Source organism: Drepanopeziza brunnea (genome assembly GCF_022702325.1).
Source record: "Drepanopeziza brunnea f. sp. 'multigermtubi' strain 214-2 chromosome Unknown ctg6, whole genome shotgun sequence".
In the NCBI taxonomy this organism is placed as follows: domain Eukaryota; kingdom Fungi; phylum Ascomycota; class Leotiomycetes; order Helotiales; family Drepanopezizaceae; genus Drepanopeziza; species Drepanopeziza brunnea.
This window is the reverse complement of record NW_027094069.1, coordinates 1,626,535-1,645,318: the sequence shown is the minus strand read 5'-3', so window position 1 is coordinate 1,645,318 and position 18,784 is coordinate 1,626,535. Positions and strand designations below refer to the sequence as shown.

At 52.0% G+C, this 18,784-nt stretch overlaps 5 protein-coding genes across 5 annotated transcripts; 2 read left to right on the top strand and 3 right to left on the bottom strand.

Annotated features, from left to right (window-relative positions):
- Nucleotides 1-913: 913 nt before the first annotated feature.
- On the bottom strand, nucleotides 914-1,816 carry L3040_004306 (uncharacterized protein; the record flags this gene model as incomplete). The annotated part of the gene is made up of 1 exon (XM_007288918.1): nucleotides 914-1,816. The coding sequence occupies one exon, from the start codon at nucleotides 1,814-1,816 to the stop codon at nucleotides 914-916; it is 903 nt and encodes a 300-aa protein (XP_007288980.1).
- A 666-nt stretch (nucleotides 1,817-2,482) lies between these two features.
- On the top strand, nucleotides 2,483-8,799 carry L3040_004305 (uncharacterized protein; the record flags this gene model as incomplete). Its single annotated transcript, XM_007288919.1, has 4 exons — nucleotides 2,483-2,774; nucleotides 2,836-8,190; nucleotides 8,242-8,441; nucleotides 8,491-8,799. 4 exons carry the CDS (start codon nucleotides 2,483-2,485, stop codon nucleotides 8,797-8,799), a joined length of 6,156 nt encoding a protein of 2,051 aa, XP_007288981.1.
- A 1,866-nt stretch (nucleotides 8,800-10,665) lies between these two features.
- On the bottom strand, nucleotides 10,666-11,451 carry L3040_004304 (uncharacterized protein; the record flags this gene model as incomplete). Its single annotated transcript, XM_066154506.1, has 3 exons — nucleotides 10,666-11,130; nucleotides 11,203-11,306; nucleotides 11,391-11,451. 3 exons carry the CDS (start codon nucleotides 11,449-11,451, stop codon nucleotides 10,666-10,668), a joined length of 630 nt encoding a protein of 209 aa, XP_066011929.1.
- A 469-nt stretch (nucleotides 11,452-11,920) lies between these two features.
- Nucleotides 11,921-12,781, top strand: L3040_004303 (uncharacterized protein; the record flags this gene model as incomplete). Its single annotated transcript, XM_007288921.1, has 1 exon — nucleotides 11,921-12,781. One exon carries the CDS (start codon nucleotides 11,921-11,923, stop codon nucleotides 12,779-12,781), a length of 861 nt encoding a protein of 286 aa, XP_007288983.1.
- A 2,978-nt stretch (nucleotides 12,782-15,759) lies between these two features.
- On the bottom strand, nucleotides 15,760-16,785 carry L3040_004302 (uncharacterized protein; the record flags this gene model as incomplete). The annotated part of the gene is made up of 1 exon (XM_007288922.2): nucleotides 15,760-16,785. The coding sequence occupies one exon, from the start codon at nucleotides 16,783-16,785 to the stop codon at nucleotides 15,760-15,762; it is 1,026 nt and encodes a 341-aa protein (XP_007288984.2).
- Between the last annotated feature and the right edge of the window lie 1,999 nt (nucleotides 16,786-18,784).

The following is an 18,784-nucleotide window of genomic DNA, read 5'->3' as shown; positions in this document are numbered from 1 at the left end:
AAAGGGGCAATAGGGGCGCAGGATAGAGAAGATCAAGAAAACAGAGATGCAGAATACTTATCGTAGGCGGCAGGGCCGGGGGCCGAGAAACGATGGGAAATCATTCCGGAGGTGCCGGGGGTTCCGTAAAGTAGGCCACCACCTGTACCACTGTTCCATATGGCAGGATAGATGGCAGACGTTGACCTTTTCACCCCTTGCTGACGACGGCGGTGACCTCTTTGACCTATTTACCCCAAGCACCTCCATATTCCGTATAGCACCACTTCCGAGGCGGTCGTGGGAGCCGTGCGCTTAACTTGAAATGGGAGTAGATTTTCACATTTTCAAAGACCAGGTCTGTCTGCTACTGTACTCTTTTTCGATAGAGCTTTGAGAGTAGAGCTCCAAATTGGTTTTCAAGTATATTTTCTCATTACCGAATGTGCAACGCACCCGAATTCGGTGATGCAACAGTATAAAGAAGTCATAGCCATCATGTCCCATGTGAAGCTAGACAATGAAAGAGATAATCTGTAAGCTTTGGAATATTGTGGATGATGAGATTGGCGAACTGCATTAAGTGCTTGATCTTGCTCGGGAGAATGCACTTACCGGCCGTCAGTTTATAAAAGCCAGCCCCATACTCACCGACGGAAAGGTTCACTTGAACCATCCATACCATAAGATCAGCCCAGGCTTCATAAATGACTTGAAATCATAAACATTGCAACCGTTGAGCTTGGAAAGTTCAGAGATTGAAAGTCTTGAATTCCCTGGAGTGATACTTCTGAGAGCCGTCAACCCCCGACCATGGCCGACCAGACGCCATTGCTGAAGAAAGAATACCACCGTCCTGCCTCAATAACGCCATGCAATGCTTCCCAGAATCTATCGCGAATTTCCGTAACCCAGGCGACTTTTGACCGTGGTTCTATTTCTTCATGTATGAGTAATCCTTAAGAAGATGGGACATGTGTAGGTTAGTAGTCTTGCCACCACTGCGTGCGGCTCTCTTCTTCTTCTCCTTCAGCTTCGGTGCGGCCTTGATACGCTTCGCAGGGTCTTCACTTGCAGGCTTCTGACCAGCTTCTTGAAGCTTTCGGACAAGCTCATCAACGGAGGGTAACTCGATTTTGTGCCACATGACTTGGAATTCTGGATCGGTGGCATGAAACAAGGTTGGATCGTCGCTCCAGACCATCCTAGCATGGTTGTCCTTCTTTGTTCTTGTGACCAAGATCTTATGCTCTCGCTCCAACTCGTCAATGGCCTCCTCACAGTCTGGCCAGCCATCCTTCAGATCCTTGACAGAGACTCCTTGCGCATCGGCCTTACGCTGAAGATGTGCGAGGAGATCACCTTTGGAGCGGACGTTGATGATAGGTCGGTGCATGAATTTTCCCGAGTACCAAGTTTGGGTCTTCAGACTTGGGTCTGGGAACCATTGGACTCGGTCGTGTTTCTTCAGAACTCTCGCAATCGTTTGCTTCATCCGATCATCCGCATGCATCTGGCTTAGGTACTCCAGGATATCCTTGAACGTCTTCGCTTCATCTTTCTTCTTCAAGAAATCGATAACATAGGTGACCTGGGTGAAGGCATCTGTTCCATATCCCGTCGTCGCGGGTTGAGAGTAGACGACATTTGCTGACTCTTTCTTCTTCGGGGCCTTGCTGTCGGCTTTCGAGGTGGTCGAAGTGTTAGAGGGTGCTGGGGATGGGGCGGATTCTGGAGTAGGGGCCGTGAGTTTGCGTTTCTTCGTGGCAATCTGGGGAGCCGCAGAAATAGCACTGCTCTTGAACTGAGCCTGCTGCTTCTCGAGATAGGAAGACATGGAGGCTGCGGTGTATGTTGCCCAGCGTGGGAGACGTGACTGTGAAGAAGGAGAGCGAGAGGACTCTGTTTCGGGTTACGTCGAGGTGGCCTCGGGCGGTCAGTCTTCGGGTCGCATTCACAGGAGCCACAGATCAAGTGAAAGTGTTCGAGAGCCAAATGACCGGTAACGTGCTGCGCTATGGCCTGTATGACTGGATAGTTCGGCCGGAATGGTGAAAGAAATAGTCGATGATCAGCCTCCGGGGTGAGAAGGTAGTTGTGAGTTGTGAGTTGTGAGTGATATGGAGAAGTTGGGGGCTCTGAGTCGGAGCTTTGGGTGGGACAAGGCTACTTCGTAACTTGAGCTAGGTCCCCGTAAGTAAAAGTCTTGGCGCAACATTTCGCGCTAAAGATGCATGCGTCCAGCTTCAAAGAACAACCCCAAATACCTTACCATCACCAACCCCACACCAACAAATTTCCTACACACCTACCGGATCCACGGCGCGTGTACGGAGCTCTGCGAGATATGTACTGATATACAGGAAGCTTATCCCATATCTCTCCCCTTCTACTGCACCGATACCGACAGCGCATCGATAAACCAAACGCGCGTCCCCCCGTCACAATATTACCTTTGTCTCTTTGCGATCTTGCCCAAATTGATGAGGATCTCTTCGTAGCCATGGCTACGGCTGTATTAGATGTCGACTACTTATCGGCCTATCTGAGTGTCCCTCAACAGACTCTCAGCTTCGCCATCGACTCACCAACCGCTGAGCTTGTCCGATTGGTCCTCGAAGCTGTCACGGCGAAGGCGCGCGAACACGATGAGCTCGCCGCAGATAAACTTCGCGTGGATATCGAGTTGGAGAATTCAGTGAGGGGCTCAGAGACTCGCATTGAGGGTCTGCGCACAAATATCGAGAAGGCGCAGAAAACCGTTGAAGAGGTTCGCACGAAGTTGAAGGAAGAAGGTATGACCTCCCGATCGCAGAGAGATTATCTGGCCAAGGGCTAAACATGTTTGCGCAACAGAGAACGCCAGATCATCCCTCGAGAGCGAACTGCAATCACTGAAGTCCTCATCGACCTCTTCAACATCCGAAGCAGAGACACTACGCGTACGAATCGCATCTCTCGAAGCCGCAAATCGCGACACGATCGCAGTACTTGAGTCGAAGACAACCGCAAACGATAACCTTTCTCGGGATCTACAAAAGCAACACCAAAAGGGACTAGAGCTCAGTCAACAGCTCACAGTGGTTCAGCAACAAGTTCAGAGCGCGAATGCCGCTGCATCGAGTGCTAAATTCCGAGAGCAGTCTCTCAAGCAAGAGATTGAGCTTGCGAAACGCAATAATGAGTGGTTCGAGAACGAGCTAAAGACGAAGAGCGCGGAGGCATTGAAGTACCGAAAGGAAAAGGGGGCACGAATTGCCGAGCTTCAACGTCTGAACGAAGACACGACCTCCAATCTTGAAGCTTTGAAGAAGACAGAACAAGTACTGAGAAATCGTGTGGATGAGCTTCAAAAGAAAGTGGAAGAATCGCTCGGAAAAGTGCAACAGCTTCAAGAAGCAGCCGCGAAGTCAGAAGAAGGATACCGCCAGGAGCTAGAGAGTGCCAACCGACTCGCCGAACTTCAGGCTCAGCAATCGGAAACTCACAAAAACAGACTCAAGGAGGTTGAGGCAAGCTTGGAGAAGGTCAAGGACGATGCAGCAGAGGAAGTTGGGCGATGCCAATCGGTAATGGAAGCAGAAAGACAAGAGCGGGCAGCTCTGGAGCATCGTATTACTGAACTGGAAGCCGACAACGACCGTCTTGAAGCCATCATCGCTACCCGCCCAGGATCTGTCCCGGGAACACCTCGCCAAGGCCTTAATGGAAGAGCAGGGTCGCCTGCCCAGTTTGGAACTCCTGGGTCCGTACGCAAAACCAATGCCATGACTGCGACCCAGTTTGCCGAAGAAAACTTCAAACTTCGTAACTTGTACCAAGCTGAGAAGCGACGGGGTGACCGCCTTGCAGCCGAGGTGGACGAAATGATGCAAGGCTTGGAGGCTAAGCAGCCAGAGATTGAAGAGGCCCAGGCTGAGAATGGACGTCTTCAACAAGAAGTCATCGAAATGTCAAGATTCGTCGACCAAACTGGAAAGGAGAGAGACCGTGCAAAGAAGGATGCTAGGAGAGCAGAGAGTGAAGCTTCCACAGCTAAGGCAGAGGTGAATATCCTGCAGCAACAACTTCGAGATCTCAGTGCCCAAGTCAAGATGCTACTAAGCGACTTGGATGCCCGAGAACGCGGGCTTGGTGCATTGAGCCCCGAGGAACAGGCCCAGCTTGAGCGTCTGGCTCGAGGAGAAGTCAGCGAGGAAGCATTCGAAGGACTCACCGACACCGACCGATTCATCAGCCAGCGGCTGACAGTATTCCGCAGTGTTAGCGAACTGCAAGAAAAGAACCAAGAGCTTCTCAAGATCACTCGACAACTAGGTGCCCAGATGGAGAGCGAGGAAGCACTTGCTGCAAAGCATCAGGCAGCCAAAGACCATGAGGAAGTGCGTAATCTCCAGGCAAAAATTGAGAACTATAAGGATGAACTGCAGTCCATGATCACCCGTTCGGAAAGCTACATTAAGGAAAGAGATATGTTCCGTCGCATGCTTCAACATCGTGGCCAGCTTCCAGCCAACTCAGATCTTGCGTCTCTGTTTGGTCAATCGGTCGATGGAAACCAGAATGGCTTGATGCAATCGACCGAGCAGACTCCGGGCAACCGAGAAAATGCTTACTTGCTGCGCGAACTTCAGGCTCATTTCGACCAGTACAGAGAGGAGCAGTCCACCGATCGGCGCACCATGAAAGAGCAAATCGAGAGATTGTCCCAGGAGAAGGGTGCTCTGCAGGCTGAAATTGCCAAAATAAACAGCCAACTTACGCTGAACAGTGAAAGATATGACCTGCTCAACTCTAACTACTCGATGCTGCAGAACGAAAACTCGGAGTTGCAAAAGCGGTCGCAACTTCTCTCAGATTCAGCAGCCAAGCAAGATTTGCGAACTCAACAAGTCGCCGAGGATCTTGTCGAAGCTAAAGGACTTGTGGAGAGTATGCGTAACGAGAACGCTAACCTGAAGGCGGAGAAGAAACTATGGAAAGACATCCAGGAGCGTTTGAGCCATGATACCGAAGAACTCATGAATGAACGCACACGACTGAACGCTCTGATTGCCAATCAACAGACACTGCACAACGAGCGCGAATTATCTGATTCCGAGACCAGACGCAGGTTGACGGCCCAAGTAGAAAGCCTCGAAAGCGAGCTGAATACGACCAAACGTAAACTCAGTGATGAGATTGATGATAGTAAGAAGGCTCAATTACGGAAGGAATACGACTCTCAACAAAACCAGAAGCGTATTGACGATCTCGCGTCGAGTCTCAGCCAAGTTAGGGAAGAGCTAGTGGCTGCGAAGACAACCCGCGATCATCTGCAATCACGAGTGGACGAGCTTACGATCGAGTTGAAGAGCGCAGAGGAGCGAGTAGAGCTTCTCCAGCCCAGACCAACGCCTCGACCAGGTGCCAACGCCGAGACCGACGGTACGAATGGAGATGCCTCCGAGGCAGATATTAGCAGGGAGCAGGAATTGGCAATTGAGGTTTCGGAGTTGAAGAGGGATTTGGAACTCGCCAAATCAGAGCTTGAGAATACGAGGAACCAAATGGAGCAATACAAGTCCATTAGTCAATCGTCCGAGGAGGAGCTGGCCAGCCTCAACGCAACCCAGGACCAGTACCGCGAGGAGATGGATAGCATCGTAGAAGAGAAGGACACCAAGATCCGCGAGCTTGAGCAGAGAGTCGATGATATCTCGTCCGAACTGACTAATACTAACAACGAATTGACCTCACTACGAAATGGCCAGTCAGAAGTTGCTCGTCAAGCCGAGGAAGAGAAGGCGGCTCTCCAAGCGGAGATTTCTCGACTCAAGGACGAGGATGAGAAGCATGCGACGGCGGCACAGTTTCACCAGCAGGATCTTCGTGCACAGGCGGCCATCGCAACCAAGGCCCAGCAGGATTACGAAAATGAGCTTGTCAAGCATGCTGAAGCTACGAAATTACTCTTGGCTCTCCGAGCGGAGCATAATCAACTCAAGAGCGAATCTTCCACTCTCAAGGCCGAGGCCGAATCTGCCAAAGTAACTTTGAGTCAAAGCCAAAGCTCGTGGGAGGATCGACGAGAGCAATTCGAGAAGGAGTTGAAAGAGCTAAGAACCAGACGTGATGATCTCAATTCCCAGAACAAGCTACTTCATCAACAATTGGAGGATGTTGGAGCACAGATCAGTGGTCTCCAGCAAAGCCGCGCAGTAGAAGCTGGGTCCGCAGAAGTAGAGTCCACCGGCGATCGTAATGCGGATGGCCTCCGAGAACTCAATGTGTTCCTGAGACGAGAGAAAGAAATCGTGGAAGTACAGTATGAGATGAAGGTCCAAGAAGCCAAGCGTCTGCAACAGCAGCTTGACTACGCCCAGTCTCAACTTGACGAGACCAGACTCAAACTTGAGCAAGAGCGCCGACAAAATGCAGATGGAAGCCGCAGCTCCGTTGCGCACAAAGACCTCATGGAGAAGCTCAGCGAACTGAACCTGTTCCGCGAGAGCAGTATCACTCTCCGTAATGAAGCCCGCCAAGCCCAGAGTCAGCTAGCCGAGAAAACCAAGCGAGTGGAAGATCTATTGGGACAGATACAGCCGTTGGAGACCAGGATCCGGGAGCTTGAGCAAGGAAAAGAGACGACGAGTGAGGAGATGCGATTGTTGCAGGAGGATCGGGACAGATGGCAGAAGCGTACTCAAGACATCATTTCAAAGTACGACCGAATCGACCCAGCCGAGATGGAACAACTCAAGGAGACCATCGAATCACTACGAGCTGAGCGAGATAACTTGGTCGAGGAGCAACAGCCTTTGCAGGAGAGGATCCAGGGCCTGGAAGCCGATAAGGCCACTTGGCAGCAGTCACGAACCAAATTGATTGACCAAGCGAAGGAGCGTAACCGAATCAACTTGAACCAGAACAAGGAGCGCACAGCCGAGAGAGATGCTGCAATCCAGGAGAAGGACAATCTTCAGCAGCAACTTACAGGCCTCCAGGAAGAACTTGAGACTGCTGTCCAAGAGAAAGAGGCTGCTCAGCAGCAACTTCAGTCTATCAGCCAGGAACTCGAAACGGTCAAATTCGAGCGTGATCAAGCCTTGGCCGATGTTTCTAAACTCCGCCAGACTGCTGCTATTCCTGCAGCTATACCGCAAAGCGACCCAGCCCTTAATACACAAATTGCTAAACTACGTAGCGAGCTTGAAGACGTGAAGAAAGAAAAGTCTTACTTGGAGACGCAGATCAAGGAACTGGGAGAACAACTCGAAAAGTCCAATTCCGAACGAGCCAACGCCATCGCAGGAGCTTCAGAAGCAAGAACCAATCAAGCAGCCCAAGCTTCTGATGCCGCTATTCAAAACGAAACGGAAGAAGGCCAAATTGACGAAATCCCTACCTCAGGACTCGCAGATGAGCAAAGAAAAGCCTTGGAGGATCGTATTGCTGGAGCGGAGTCCAAGGTCAAGGAGGCAGAGGCGAAGGTCAGCAGGATGGAGGAGGAGATGGAGAGCAAGCTACGGGAACGCTCCGAGAAGATGAAGACCGCGTTGAACAAGAAGCTTGCCGAGTCGAGAGAGGCTCAGAAGGCCGAAGTTGCAGCCGAGTTTGATATGCGGTTGGAACAGGAGAAAGCAATTTGGCTGGCGGAAAACAAAGCTGTTCAGCCTGCTCCGACTCATCAACCTCTTGACACACCTTCGAAGGTTGCTATAGAATCCAAGCCTGCCACCGGAGCAGCACCCAGTATGCCCGCAACCCCGAGTCAACAGCCGCAAACGAACCCAGCATTTTCCATGTCCGAGAAAGAAGTCCGAGACTTCGTGGCTAGTAACAACACCGCCAAGGAAATTTTGAGGTCCAACATCACACGGCTCGCTGGTATTCAAACCCAAAAGGTGAAAGATGAACATGCAAAGGAGACACAGAAGCTTATCGATGACCATGCACAGGCATTGGCCGATGCGTTGCAAAAGGCTGAAGCCGCAAAAATAAATGCAGTCACCATGGAGACCAAGAAGTCGGCGTTGAGAATCAACATGACGGAAAACAAGGTTCGGAACGCTACGGGAAAACTGGACATTGTGGAGAAGGCTGCCCAAGAAACTCCAGAGCGACCTGTTGGAGAGGTGTGGGAGGATGTCAAGGCGTGGAAGCCGACAATGCCTGCACCGGCTGCCATTGCTGCACCGGTCGCACCGGCTGCACCTGCCCCAGCTCCTGGTATTATGTCTTCTCCTTTGTAACATACTCATGACTAACACGGTGAATCAGAACCCGTTGCACAACCAAATGGCTCAGCTGGTTCGAATCCTGCACCAGCCGTGGTCAAACTCGAATCCGTAGCTTCGCTGCCGCTGCCGCCGGTTCCGCTAAACGAACAGCTACCTCAGCAGCGTCGGGCATCACAAGTACTGAATACTGCACTGGTACAGAACGGCGCGACGGCTAACCCTCCTAGCAACCTTCCAAATGTAAGCTGGCATTGTGTGTTGAATTGAGCGTAGACTAATGAATCTTTAGGCACCCGTTAACAATCAGCAGCGTTCATCTTCAATCCCAATGATGCGCGGAAATTCTTCTGTCCGAGGGCGTGGGGGAGGACCCCAAATTTATCAAGCACGTGGAGGTGCCGGTGGACAAGGAGGACAGGGTGGCAGAGGCAGGGGTAGAGGCGGACCGCAAGGAGGCGGACAGCAAGGAGGCGGACCGAATGCTCACGCTCCCCCGTACAGCCCAAATGGGCAGGCAGGTACTAAGCGTGGTAGAGAAGAGGGTTCTATTGGAGGTGGAGGCCAACAGCACGGAGCTAAGCGACCTCGGGGCGGATGATCAAATAAAGGTTGGTAGTGCTTTGCTTTGTTTGTATGGTATTTGCTTGCTGCATGGCCAACGGACGGCTTCCATTGCTCGGCGAGAAAAAGTGGCGTTGGTAGGGCCGATGATGGACGGGATACTGTGACAATATTCTAGAGCAGAACATGGCTACATGAATGAAGCTGAATGGCAATATTGCCGCCTCCTCGAACCAGCCCGCCTCCGGACTTCCACCTCGTTCGATCAGCCGTGACCAAGCCGAACCTCTCCTCCTACTTATCCAGCCCGTCCGAGGTACCTCTCTCTCTCTCTCTGCTCACCCAACGATCGCAGCCGGGACGAATCTGCCGCTGCGAACACTATTGCAAGAAACGACGGCCTGGGCTCAGGCTCAGGCTCAGGCTCAGGCTCAGGCTCAGGGCCTCGCCTCGCTTGTTCCTAGCGAGCAGAAGCGAGCAAGAGAGAGAGCGACGAGCCGGCCGATCGATCGACCGATGACTTCCTTACTGAGAAGCAGCTGCGTTTTCCGCTCTCTCTCTCTCTGCCTTTTTCCTCTTGAGCGGCTACTCTCTCTCTCTCGCTAACTGCCCTTTTGGCCTCTCGGGTCTTCTGCTGCGGTGCTCATCCACTCCGGTCTTCTTTTTTTTTTTTTTTTTTTTTTTTTTTTTTTTTTTTTTTTTTTTTTTTTTTTTTTTTTTTTTTTTTTTTTTTTTTTGGCTGGTTGTGACTCAACTTTCGAATGTTGATGTTATTTTTTGTGTGTTTTTTTTTTTTTTTTTTTTTTTTTTTTTTTTGATAGCCGTATATAGATATATGTGTATCGCATGCACGCACGCACACATACCACGGTACAGGCCTAAGTATTACCCCTCGAGGGTGCCTCAAAAGTTTAGTTTCCACTTTAAATCCCCTGTTTTCCATACCCTCGAGGGGTAATACTTACGCCTGCGACGTAGTACATACATATATATATCCCCCCAGCCAGCGCAAGCGACCCGTCCGTCCGTCTCCAGCCATCCATCATCCATCGCCCACAGTACGCACCGTATCCGAAGTCGGGTGAAGGTAGTACACAGCACATACAGGTATACCTACCTTTCTGTGAGTATACCAAGCCTCTTTATCTATCTATCTATCTATCTCTCTATCTATCTATCTATCTATCTCTCTTGGGGAAACATTTAAAGGGGTTTTAATCTAGTCGAGTCGAGTCGAGTAAGGATATATATACATACGTAGTATATAGGGTGTTTGGGTTCCGGGGTCGCGATTGGGAAGAGAGAGAGAGAGAGAGAGAGAGAGAGAATGAAGGAAGGAAGGGGGATGTTAATGTGGGTAGGGAAGGAAGGGGAAGGAGGATGGATGGGGGTGCGTTGCTTGGAGATTGGGGAGGCGAGGCGGGTAGGTTGGGAGAGGGGGGGAACGCGCATGATGTGTAGAGATCGGGAGGGGATGCTGTTTCTTCCTTGGGGGTTTTCATGGTTCGTGGTGAGTAGGTAAGGCATGGCTACTTAATGGCTCTGGGAAGTATTGCTGTGGTGGGCTTTCTATAAGGGCTGTTAGGCTTGCAGTATAGGTATATGTTGGGAGCGAAGCCGGGTTAGTTAGACACGGATTTATGTAGCTCGTTGAGTGGTGAGGAGTTGCTTGATTAGAGCCTTGTTGGCGAAGAGGTGCATTTGCAGGAGACGATGTCGTGATATCGATAGAACAGTTTTTTGTCTCCTTCGTGCATGACTTACGAGTTTAGCTCTTCATATCGTCCCACCTCGAATTCAGAACCGGGCCGTGAGGATTTCCTTGTAGTTATGGCGTCCGAGCCAGAATTTTTACAAATCCAACGCCTCTCACCACACGTACGTACTCCCATCCTCCCAACCCTCAACTCGCCCCATTCGTCTTATTTACCAGCTTCCCTTCGGTCTTCTCCACATACTCAACCAGATCCTCAATCGTGCAGACCTTCAGCCCCCACTTCTTCCCAAACGCCAAACACCCATCCCGCCTCATCATCTCCGGCTCCCTCCTCAGAGCCTGTCCCGCAACCTCCTCCCCATCCTCCACCAACTCGCAGATCACACCCACGGGCGCCTTCCCGGCCAACCTGCAGAACTCCACCGCCGCCTCCGTGTGTCCCGTTCGCTCCCTGATACCGCCCTCCCTCGCCCGCAGCGGAAACACATGGCCCGGCCGTCTGAAGCTCGCCTTGGTGGCCTCCTTGCTCGCCAGCGTCCTACACGTCAGCGCCCGGTTGTGGGCCGAGATCCCCGTCGTCGTTTCGGGGGACTCGGCGTCGATGGAAACGGTGTAGGCGGTGCGGTTCGGGTCCTCGTTCGCGGACACCATCTGCGGGAGGTCGAAATGCGTGGTCAGGGCCGGGGTCATGGGCGCGCAGATCAGGCCGGAGGTGTAGCGCACCATGAAGGCCATCTTCTCGGCGGTGACGTCCTCGGCGGCGATGATCAGGTCGCCTTCGTTCTCGCGGGAGAGGTCGTCGAGCACGACTATAAATTCGCCGTTTTCTGGGATGCGTTAGAAGAAGGGGAGCACGAGCCGGGAGAGGGGGATTTGGGCTTTGGGATGGCATTGGGGAGGGAGAGGCGGACTGTATGCGTGGATTGTGGATTCTATGCTGTCGAACTGCTGGGCGACGGCCGGGGAAGGCATTGCGACGGTGTTGCGGGTGGTGCGAGGCGAGGAGATGTTGTGAGATGTACCCCGCGGCTCGAATTTGCGCTCCGACGGTGGGTAGTGGGGCAGATAATTACAGTGCTGTTTCTTTTTAGAGCTATAAAGAAGACTTTCTATTTATTAGAGAAGAATAAAGCAGCAGGTCTGGTGAACAAGGAGCGTAGTTACGGTAAAGGCAGTATCCAATATATTCATGGAAAAGATGTGAGGAAAAAGACAAGGAGAGGAAGAGAAATGATTCAGCCGAAGAATAAATCAGATGCATGTAATACTTAAGTAATCATGCGAAGTACCATACAGCTTGGCAGGGACCTCGACCTAGGTAAATTAGTGCCGAGGCCTGGTATGGGAGCTCGAGTCCACGGCTACAATCACCATCCCCCCATTACCGACGAGGAGAACGGCCAGGGCATCCAATCGAGCAAGCAGCCGACTCATAGCGGCAATGGCTTTGCCCGCAGCTTCCTTTATGAAGCCGACCTCCCTCCGAAACCTGAACCTCCTCCTCCGCACCGCGCCCAGGTTCGTGCAGAACCAGTTCCGGCTTCACAGCACCACCTCCTCGTCGGTCAACCCGGAAGAAGTCTCGCACTTCAATGCCCTGGCGTCGACATGGTGGGATCCGCACGGCTCCTCGCGCCTCCTGCATCTCATGAACCCTCTGCGCCACGACTTCATCCGAAGCTGCCATGCCGTACAGCCGGATCCGCCGCCTCGAGACGGGATCAGGTATCTGGATATTGGGTGCGGAGGGGGGATATTCGCCGAGAGCGCTGCAAGGCTGGGGAGCACGCAGAGCGTGACGGCTATCGATCCAAGTCCTGAGGTGCTGGCTATCGCAAAGGGACACGCGAGGCAGGACCCTGGGTTGAAAGGGAAATTGACCTATCTCAATACCTCTATCGAGGAGCTGCCGCAGCCGGCGTCGGTGGAGGAGCAATACGATGTCATGTCGGTGTTTGAGGTCATTGAGCACATTACCTACCCGGCCGAGTTCCTGGATCTGTGCACCCCGTTTGTGAAGCCCGGAGGGTGGATCGTGATGAGTACGATTGCGCGGACGTGGACGAGCTGGGTAACCACGAAGCTTGTGGCGGAGGATCTAGCGAGGATAGTGCCGCGGGGGACGCATGATTGGGACAAGTACATTAATGAGGAGGAGCTGAGAGGTTACTTTTTGAAGGAGGGGGGCTGGAATAGCCCAATGGTTCTGGGGGTGGTGTATGTGCCTGGTGTTGGGTGGAAGGAGGTTCCTGGGGGGGAGAAATTGGGGAACTACTTCTTTGCAATTCGCAGGGACAAGTGAGGGTGGGAATGAGGTGTATTACGGGTTATCGAGAAGCTTCAAGCCGAGCTCGTGTAAGAGTTGGATGTAGAAATAACACCCGGCGGGCGATGAACTGGTGGCATGTGTACGATCAGGCGAAGCTCGAGGATCGAATTCCGTCCAAACCACGCTCTGACCCATCGACCGAATGTTTTGCAAGACCACTTCCAACTCACATAGCTCTTTACTGAACGCCAAAATTCTACTGGACATCTGCTCTAAGCCAGAATATAAGAACTCTGCATCACCCTTTGATTCGAAAGTCGTTTCGCTCGACAAGCCAGCCTTCACAGGGCTCTCTCGCCCGTCGGATCAGCATTCCACCGACAAAGCATTCCGATCAAGCTCAGCTTCACCCCCTTCCGAAACCAGAAAGCCGTAAATCTCTCTTTCGCAGGTTTGCTAGATAAGCGCCCTGGCTATTACTACCCGATCCGCTACTCGCTTGTACTATGATTCTCGCCTATCTGCACACGACCGCGCCGGTATGCCGGATCAGGTCCCCCGACGGAGGACATGGTCTCTTGCCTGCCTCTCCACCGTGGTCTGTGAGGAGGCGGATACGGCAGGTACCGGCCGCACTGTACTGTTCTTACCGGTAGTTAGAAACGGTACTGTGTGATCGTGCCCCCTGGTCGGAGTACGAGGCAGAGGACAAGGGGTTGCGGTTGCGGTTCCTAAGTACAGTAGGTACCGGTAGTAGTACTTACTCTTCAGCGATACGATCGAGTCAAGAATCCCGTGATCTCTCTTTCACGCGCGATTAGTTGGTCACGCCCGGATTGAATGCAATGCCGAAGCGAAGGATATGATCGCTGAGGCTGTAGCGCTCACAGAAGAGAAGCCTTGCGTTAGTGAAGCCGAGCACGGTTGCTGATACATTCATCGGTGTTCTTCGTCATTTCAAGGCGGGATTTGAAGGCTGAAAATCATATATGTTATATATATATGGAGAAAAAGGCTTGGATGATGCACTATCGTGTCTAGAAGAGGTCAGCTTGAGGAGGTATACTTCCTCTTTTGATATCTGTGAATTGTTTACGAAAAAAGGTTTTGTATGTATCTGCGCGCTGTAATGAATTGTATTGTATTGTGATGCGTTGCGCAATTACCTAACACGTCAAGATGGCAAGGCTTTCCCACCGATCGGTGCACTTTTCACCAAAAAGAAAAAAAAAATGAAAAAATGAAAAAAAGGGAAAGAATCTATCATAATCGATAAACTTATTACTACCCCAAGCTATCGAGAACGAACACCGACATCCATTCGAAAGCTTGCGACGAGGTATGAATGTTCAGCAAGCACCATATAATTCATCCACAGCTGCTTGCCTATCTACCGGTATCTATCCAGCCATCTCATCTCATCTACCAAGTACAAAAAAAGGCCCCGTCTGAACGGCGCGGCGCCGCCCAAGTTCGAACCCGGATGTAAACAAACGCGTTCCCAAAACCCTACCGAACCTGCAACGCCTTTTTCTTCTACAGCAGGTCCGACGGAAAGACAAGAAAAAAATTCACGTTTTTGTGATCGATTTCTATATCGAATGGCACCTGAGATGTACCTACCTACCTACCTATATGATGTAAGAGAATAAATAGGTGAAGAAGTGTGAGCGCGTCGCTGAAGGGTACTTACTACCTAGGTACTACTGTACTGTACTGTACTGTAGGAAACCGCAAACCCTTGCCTCTCTCTGACTTGTACCGGTGCTCCGGCCAGGGCTACGATGACCTTCCTGTACTTATACAGGAAAAGTACTTAGGCGTTCGTGCGTGCGTGCGTGCGTGCTTACTACAGTACGTACCTACCGGTATATCTAGCGTATCACCACAACGGCAACATCTCAGACCGCGGTACGGGATCGGGGTGATTGGCTAGCGCGCCCGTTTCGTCCGGTGGTGCGGTGCCGAGGGGGATCGTTTCTGCGGAGGAGAGAAAGAAGAAGGAAGGCCTTGCGTTGCGCGGGGAGAGTTTTGCGGCGTGGGGGCGATGGCGGTGGGAGGGAAGGAAGGAAGGAAGGAAGGGCTTTGTTGTAAGTAAGTAAGTAGCTACGATAGCTACTTACCGGTACCTACTTACTATCGGTATAGGTGGTATGTAGTAAGTACTGTAGTACAACTAGTACGTACAGTACCTACAGTACCGGTAGTACCTACCGGTAGGTACCATACACAAAGAGACTACACGTCCCCCCACGAATCATCCAGCACTGGTTTTCTGAATGGCTCAGAGCCCTGTCGAATCCACTGTATAGACTCAATACCGGGCTTCACATATACCGGTAGTAGTACTTTCTCAAGGCTGAATCCTTATACTGTACTGTACTACTGTACAGTACGTACCGGGGTTTTGATTGGGTGCGAGGCCCTGGTACGGTAAGGAGAGAGCCCTTGCGAAGCTATACTTTCCCACGTGTGGTCCAGGGGTGGGGGATGGTAGATGTACTGACCTAGAAGTACAACACTTGTACAACACTTGTACAACAACTACCGTACAACAACTACCGTGCAAAACCATACAACTACCGTACAAAACCATACGGCTGCCTACTGGAACCCGACCGGCTAATCCTGAAGCGGACGCACAAGCCGTGCGTGCACGGCTGTCGCGGGTTCGGGTCTTGGATTCGACGAGGGATACGCAGAGTTGCATCGCCAGAGACGCGGATGAGTTGGGGTTGGAAGGGTGAGAAGGGTGAGAAGGGTGAGGGCGAACCTGCGAGCGGGGTGGGGATCAGGCTCAGTGAGTGCGAGGTTATCACGGTATGTTTTCCTGGTATCTGGGTGGAAGTAAGTGCAAGGCAGACAGACAGGTGTGTACGGTGGATGTGGCTGGAGCCAAGGGATGGCGTTGATATAAGATGAACATATGTACAGGGAATACGCGAATATATAGGTATATACAATGATGATGCATTGAGCGGCTCGCTCGCTCGCTCGCTCGCTACGGAGCTCTAGGACATGTACGCCATGTCGACATACGACTCCTTCTCCCAGCCACTGCCCAAGACGTCCTCGATCGCAATAGGCGCCTGCAAGAACTGGCCGAACGGAGCGCGAGTACTCTTGTCGCCCGCCCCGGCCCCGGTGTTGCCGAACTCCGCCAGCGTCGACGAGGCCGTGTTGGGCGTCGCCTCGTTCCAGGCCCTCCAGCCTTCCGGGTCGACGACATCGCTGAGCTCGGTGTTCTGGAAGACCGTGTAGGAGAACTCCTTCCAGGGCCGGGCCAGGTGGGCGGTCCCCTTCTGGACGTTGGCGTCGCGGGCCGCGACGTTCGACTTGTTGATCACGAACTTCGAAGCCCCTTCCGTCGCGGCCCCGTTGGCTACGATGACGGCCTCTTCAAAGACTCGGATGTCGGCGCCTTCGAACCAGGCGAAGGCCCGCTGCCCGAAGATGAAGTCCACGACACCCTCGACATAGCACTTGGCGTAGAGCTGTTTGCCCTCGTTCGCCAGGATGGTGTCTTGGAAGCCCAAGAAGCTCATGCCATAGTAGCCTTGGTTGGTCTCCTGGGCGGAGATCGCCAGCGCTTGGCCGTTGGTCGGCGTGTGGCCGAACGTGTTCTCGAGGTTGATGTTGTAGAATTTGGTGTTGGTGGACCAGTTGCGGACCGTGGCGGTATCGTCGTTCTTCGCGACGGTGTTGCGGGACCGGTTCTGGCTGATGGTGACTTTGTTGCCCTTGTAAGAGCTGGTGTCGTCCGTCTGCCCTTGGACGACCAGCGGCCCCGCCAGAGGCTGAATGTAGACTTGCTCGGTGTAGTTGCCGGCCATGATGTAGAGGGTTTGCACCTCGGTCGAGGTCTTCGATAAGGCATCGACTCCGGCCTGGACGGTCGGCAAAGACCCGGCCACGGAACCGCTCTGGTCGACGACGATAGCTCCCTGTGGAGGAGATGAGGCAGCTCTCGGGGTGAGCTTGCTAACTGGGGATGCGGTCACAAGGCCGATGAACAGTGCAAGCGAGAGGAAATGCATGATGGATGGAATGTGTGAGGAGAGAGAGCACGGTAGTCCTGTGATGAGTGATGAGTGATGAGTGAGAAGAGAGAGCTGAATGAAGATCGAATGAGGATGCAGAAATAGAAATGGCTAACGGAGCGGTGGACTTTATACGGATTTTCTCAACGGCCCACCACGCAATGGAATCATGGCCTTGGGCAGTTGTCAAGTTTCAAAAGTTAGAAATACTCAGAAGGGCACTTTTATTAAAACACTTTTATTAAAACAAGATTCAACCGAACTCCCGGATGCCTTGCACATTCCTCATGGAAGATGCCGCGGTGAGGCCTGACTTCCGTAATCTCACTGAAACGTGAAGGCTGCTCTTGTCTGGGACAGGGCCTATATGTACGGAATCTTCAAGCTCCTGAACGAAGATCCGATGAACGAGGCTTGATTCGCAGTCCTAGTCCTTACAGAACGTACGGAGAACAGGTCTGCTGGGGGGATGTACGAAGTCAGATCGATGCACTCCAGGGTTTCCAACGGTTGGAATGCAACGAGAATCCTTGAACAGCCTCGGGACACGGCCTTTGGTCCAGGGTGGACTAGCTTCTCCTGGGACGAACGGGTACTAGTGCTGCCGCGAGTACGAGGCGTACGAGAGGACCTTTTCGTGTTAGCGGTGCTGAAGCCGGGCTGGACTCTATTAAAATACCAAAATAAGCCTCTCCAAGAACGTCCTACCTGGCTCACCCGTAGCAGCGACGAAAAAAAAAAAAAAAAAAAAAAATGTATGTCTACGAATCTACGCCGGACCGAACGAAACGAAATAAGCGAATGATTCGCTGCGAGGAAGGGATAGGTGTAAAGCAGGAGGTTCCGTTTTGGAAGCGCCACCCTCCAGAGACGCGGAATACCACGATGAGGGGGGAGTAAAGAGGAAGGGCGGCCCAGGGCGCGCGAAATATGCGGTATACCTCTATACGTGACTGTAGAAAGTCAATACCCGCCAGATAGTCCGTACCCATGCGTTGATCTTTTTCAACCCGAGGAGGTACTTATTTAGGAAGATTTTCGGCATGGGTACCCCCACCCCCAAAATAACCCCCTTTCTGGCCGCGCTATTAGGTCAACATGCATAACCATTACCAGATAGTTTTCAACCTCGGTTTGTGAGTCACTGAATTTAGCTTAAATATAGACGTCGCGCTCCAGCCAAGAGCCCAATAATAAAGTGGACGGTTATAGAAGATGGCGATCGCTGATCGCTCGAGATTCTGGCTTATAGTTATACGGGAGGCATCAAGGTACCGGTATCTCGAGGTGCGGATATTCTATCCGGCTGAGTTTGCCTTTTGCTTGGAGGCTAATTATGTGCCTTCCTTCACCCTTGACCTGGCAGTGCGGAAAGGTGTGCGGATATGGTACTACTATCTTGCACTTGGGCGATAGTATATTTCTTGAAGTTGTTTGTTGGTGCCGCGGTGGCCTCCGGTCTAACGATATTCAGTTCCCCCCCTTCTTTCTTCCCTTTGCCGTGATCTAATCTGATCTGATACGGTCGTTGCCGGCGTCATCATCATTTCTTCGCACGCAGAAGCAAGCCCCACTTTCTCTCACTTCAAAGCCAAGGCGGCGCTCTATAAGTATAGAGTCGGGCTAAGAGAAGTCGAAGTTTCGGAAGGAGAATATTTACGTACTCCGGCCGTACTGGAACACCATACTGCTACTGCTACTACGTAGTACATCTTTATTTCAGGTCAAGGTCAGGGCAAAAAGTCAACTTCGAACCCAGGGCAAGTTACGGAGCAGGCCGAATAGAGATCGAGATGACTTATACTTATGGGTACGAGGATGTGATGATCGTCGTCGTCTAAAATCGTCCACCTTCTTACTACTACTCTCCCCCCATGAATAAATGTCGGACCCAGTTTAGGCCCATAAATCATAGAGCGGTGGTTTCTTAATGGCTTAAAGCTCTGTCGACTCCATTGTATAGACTAAATACTGGCTCAAAGATACCGGTACTACG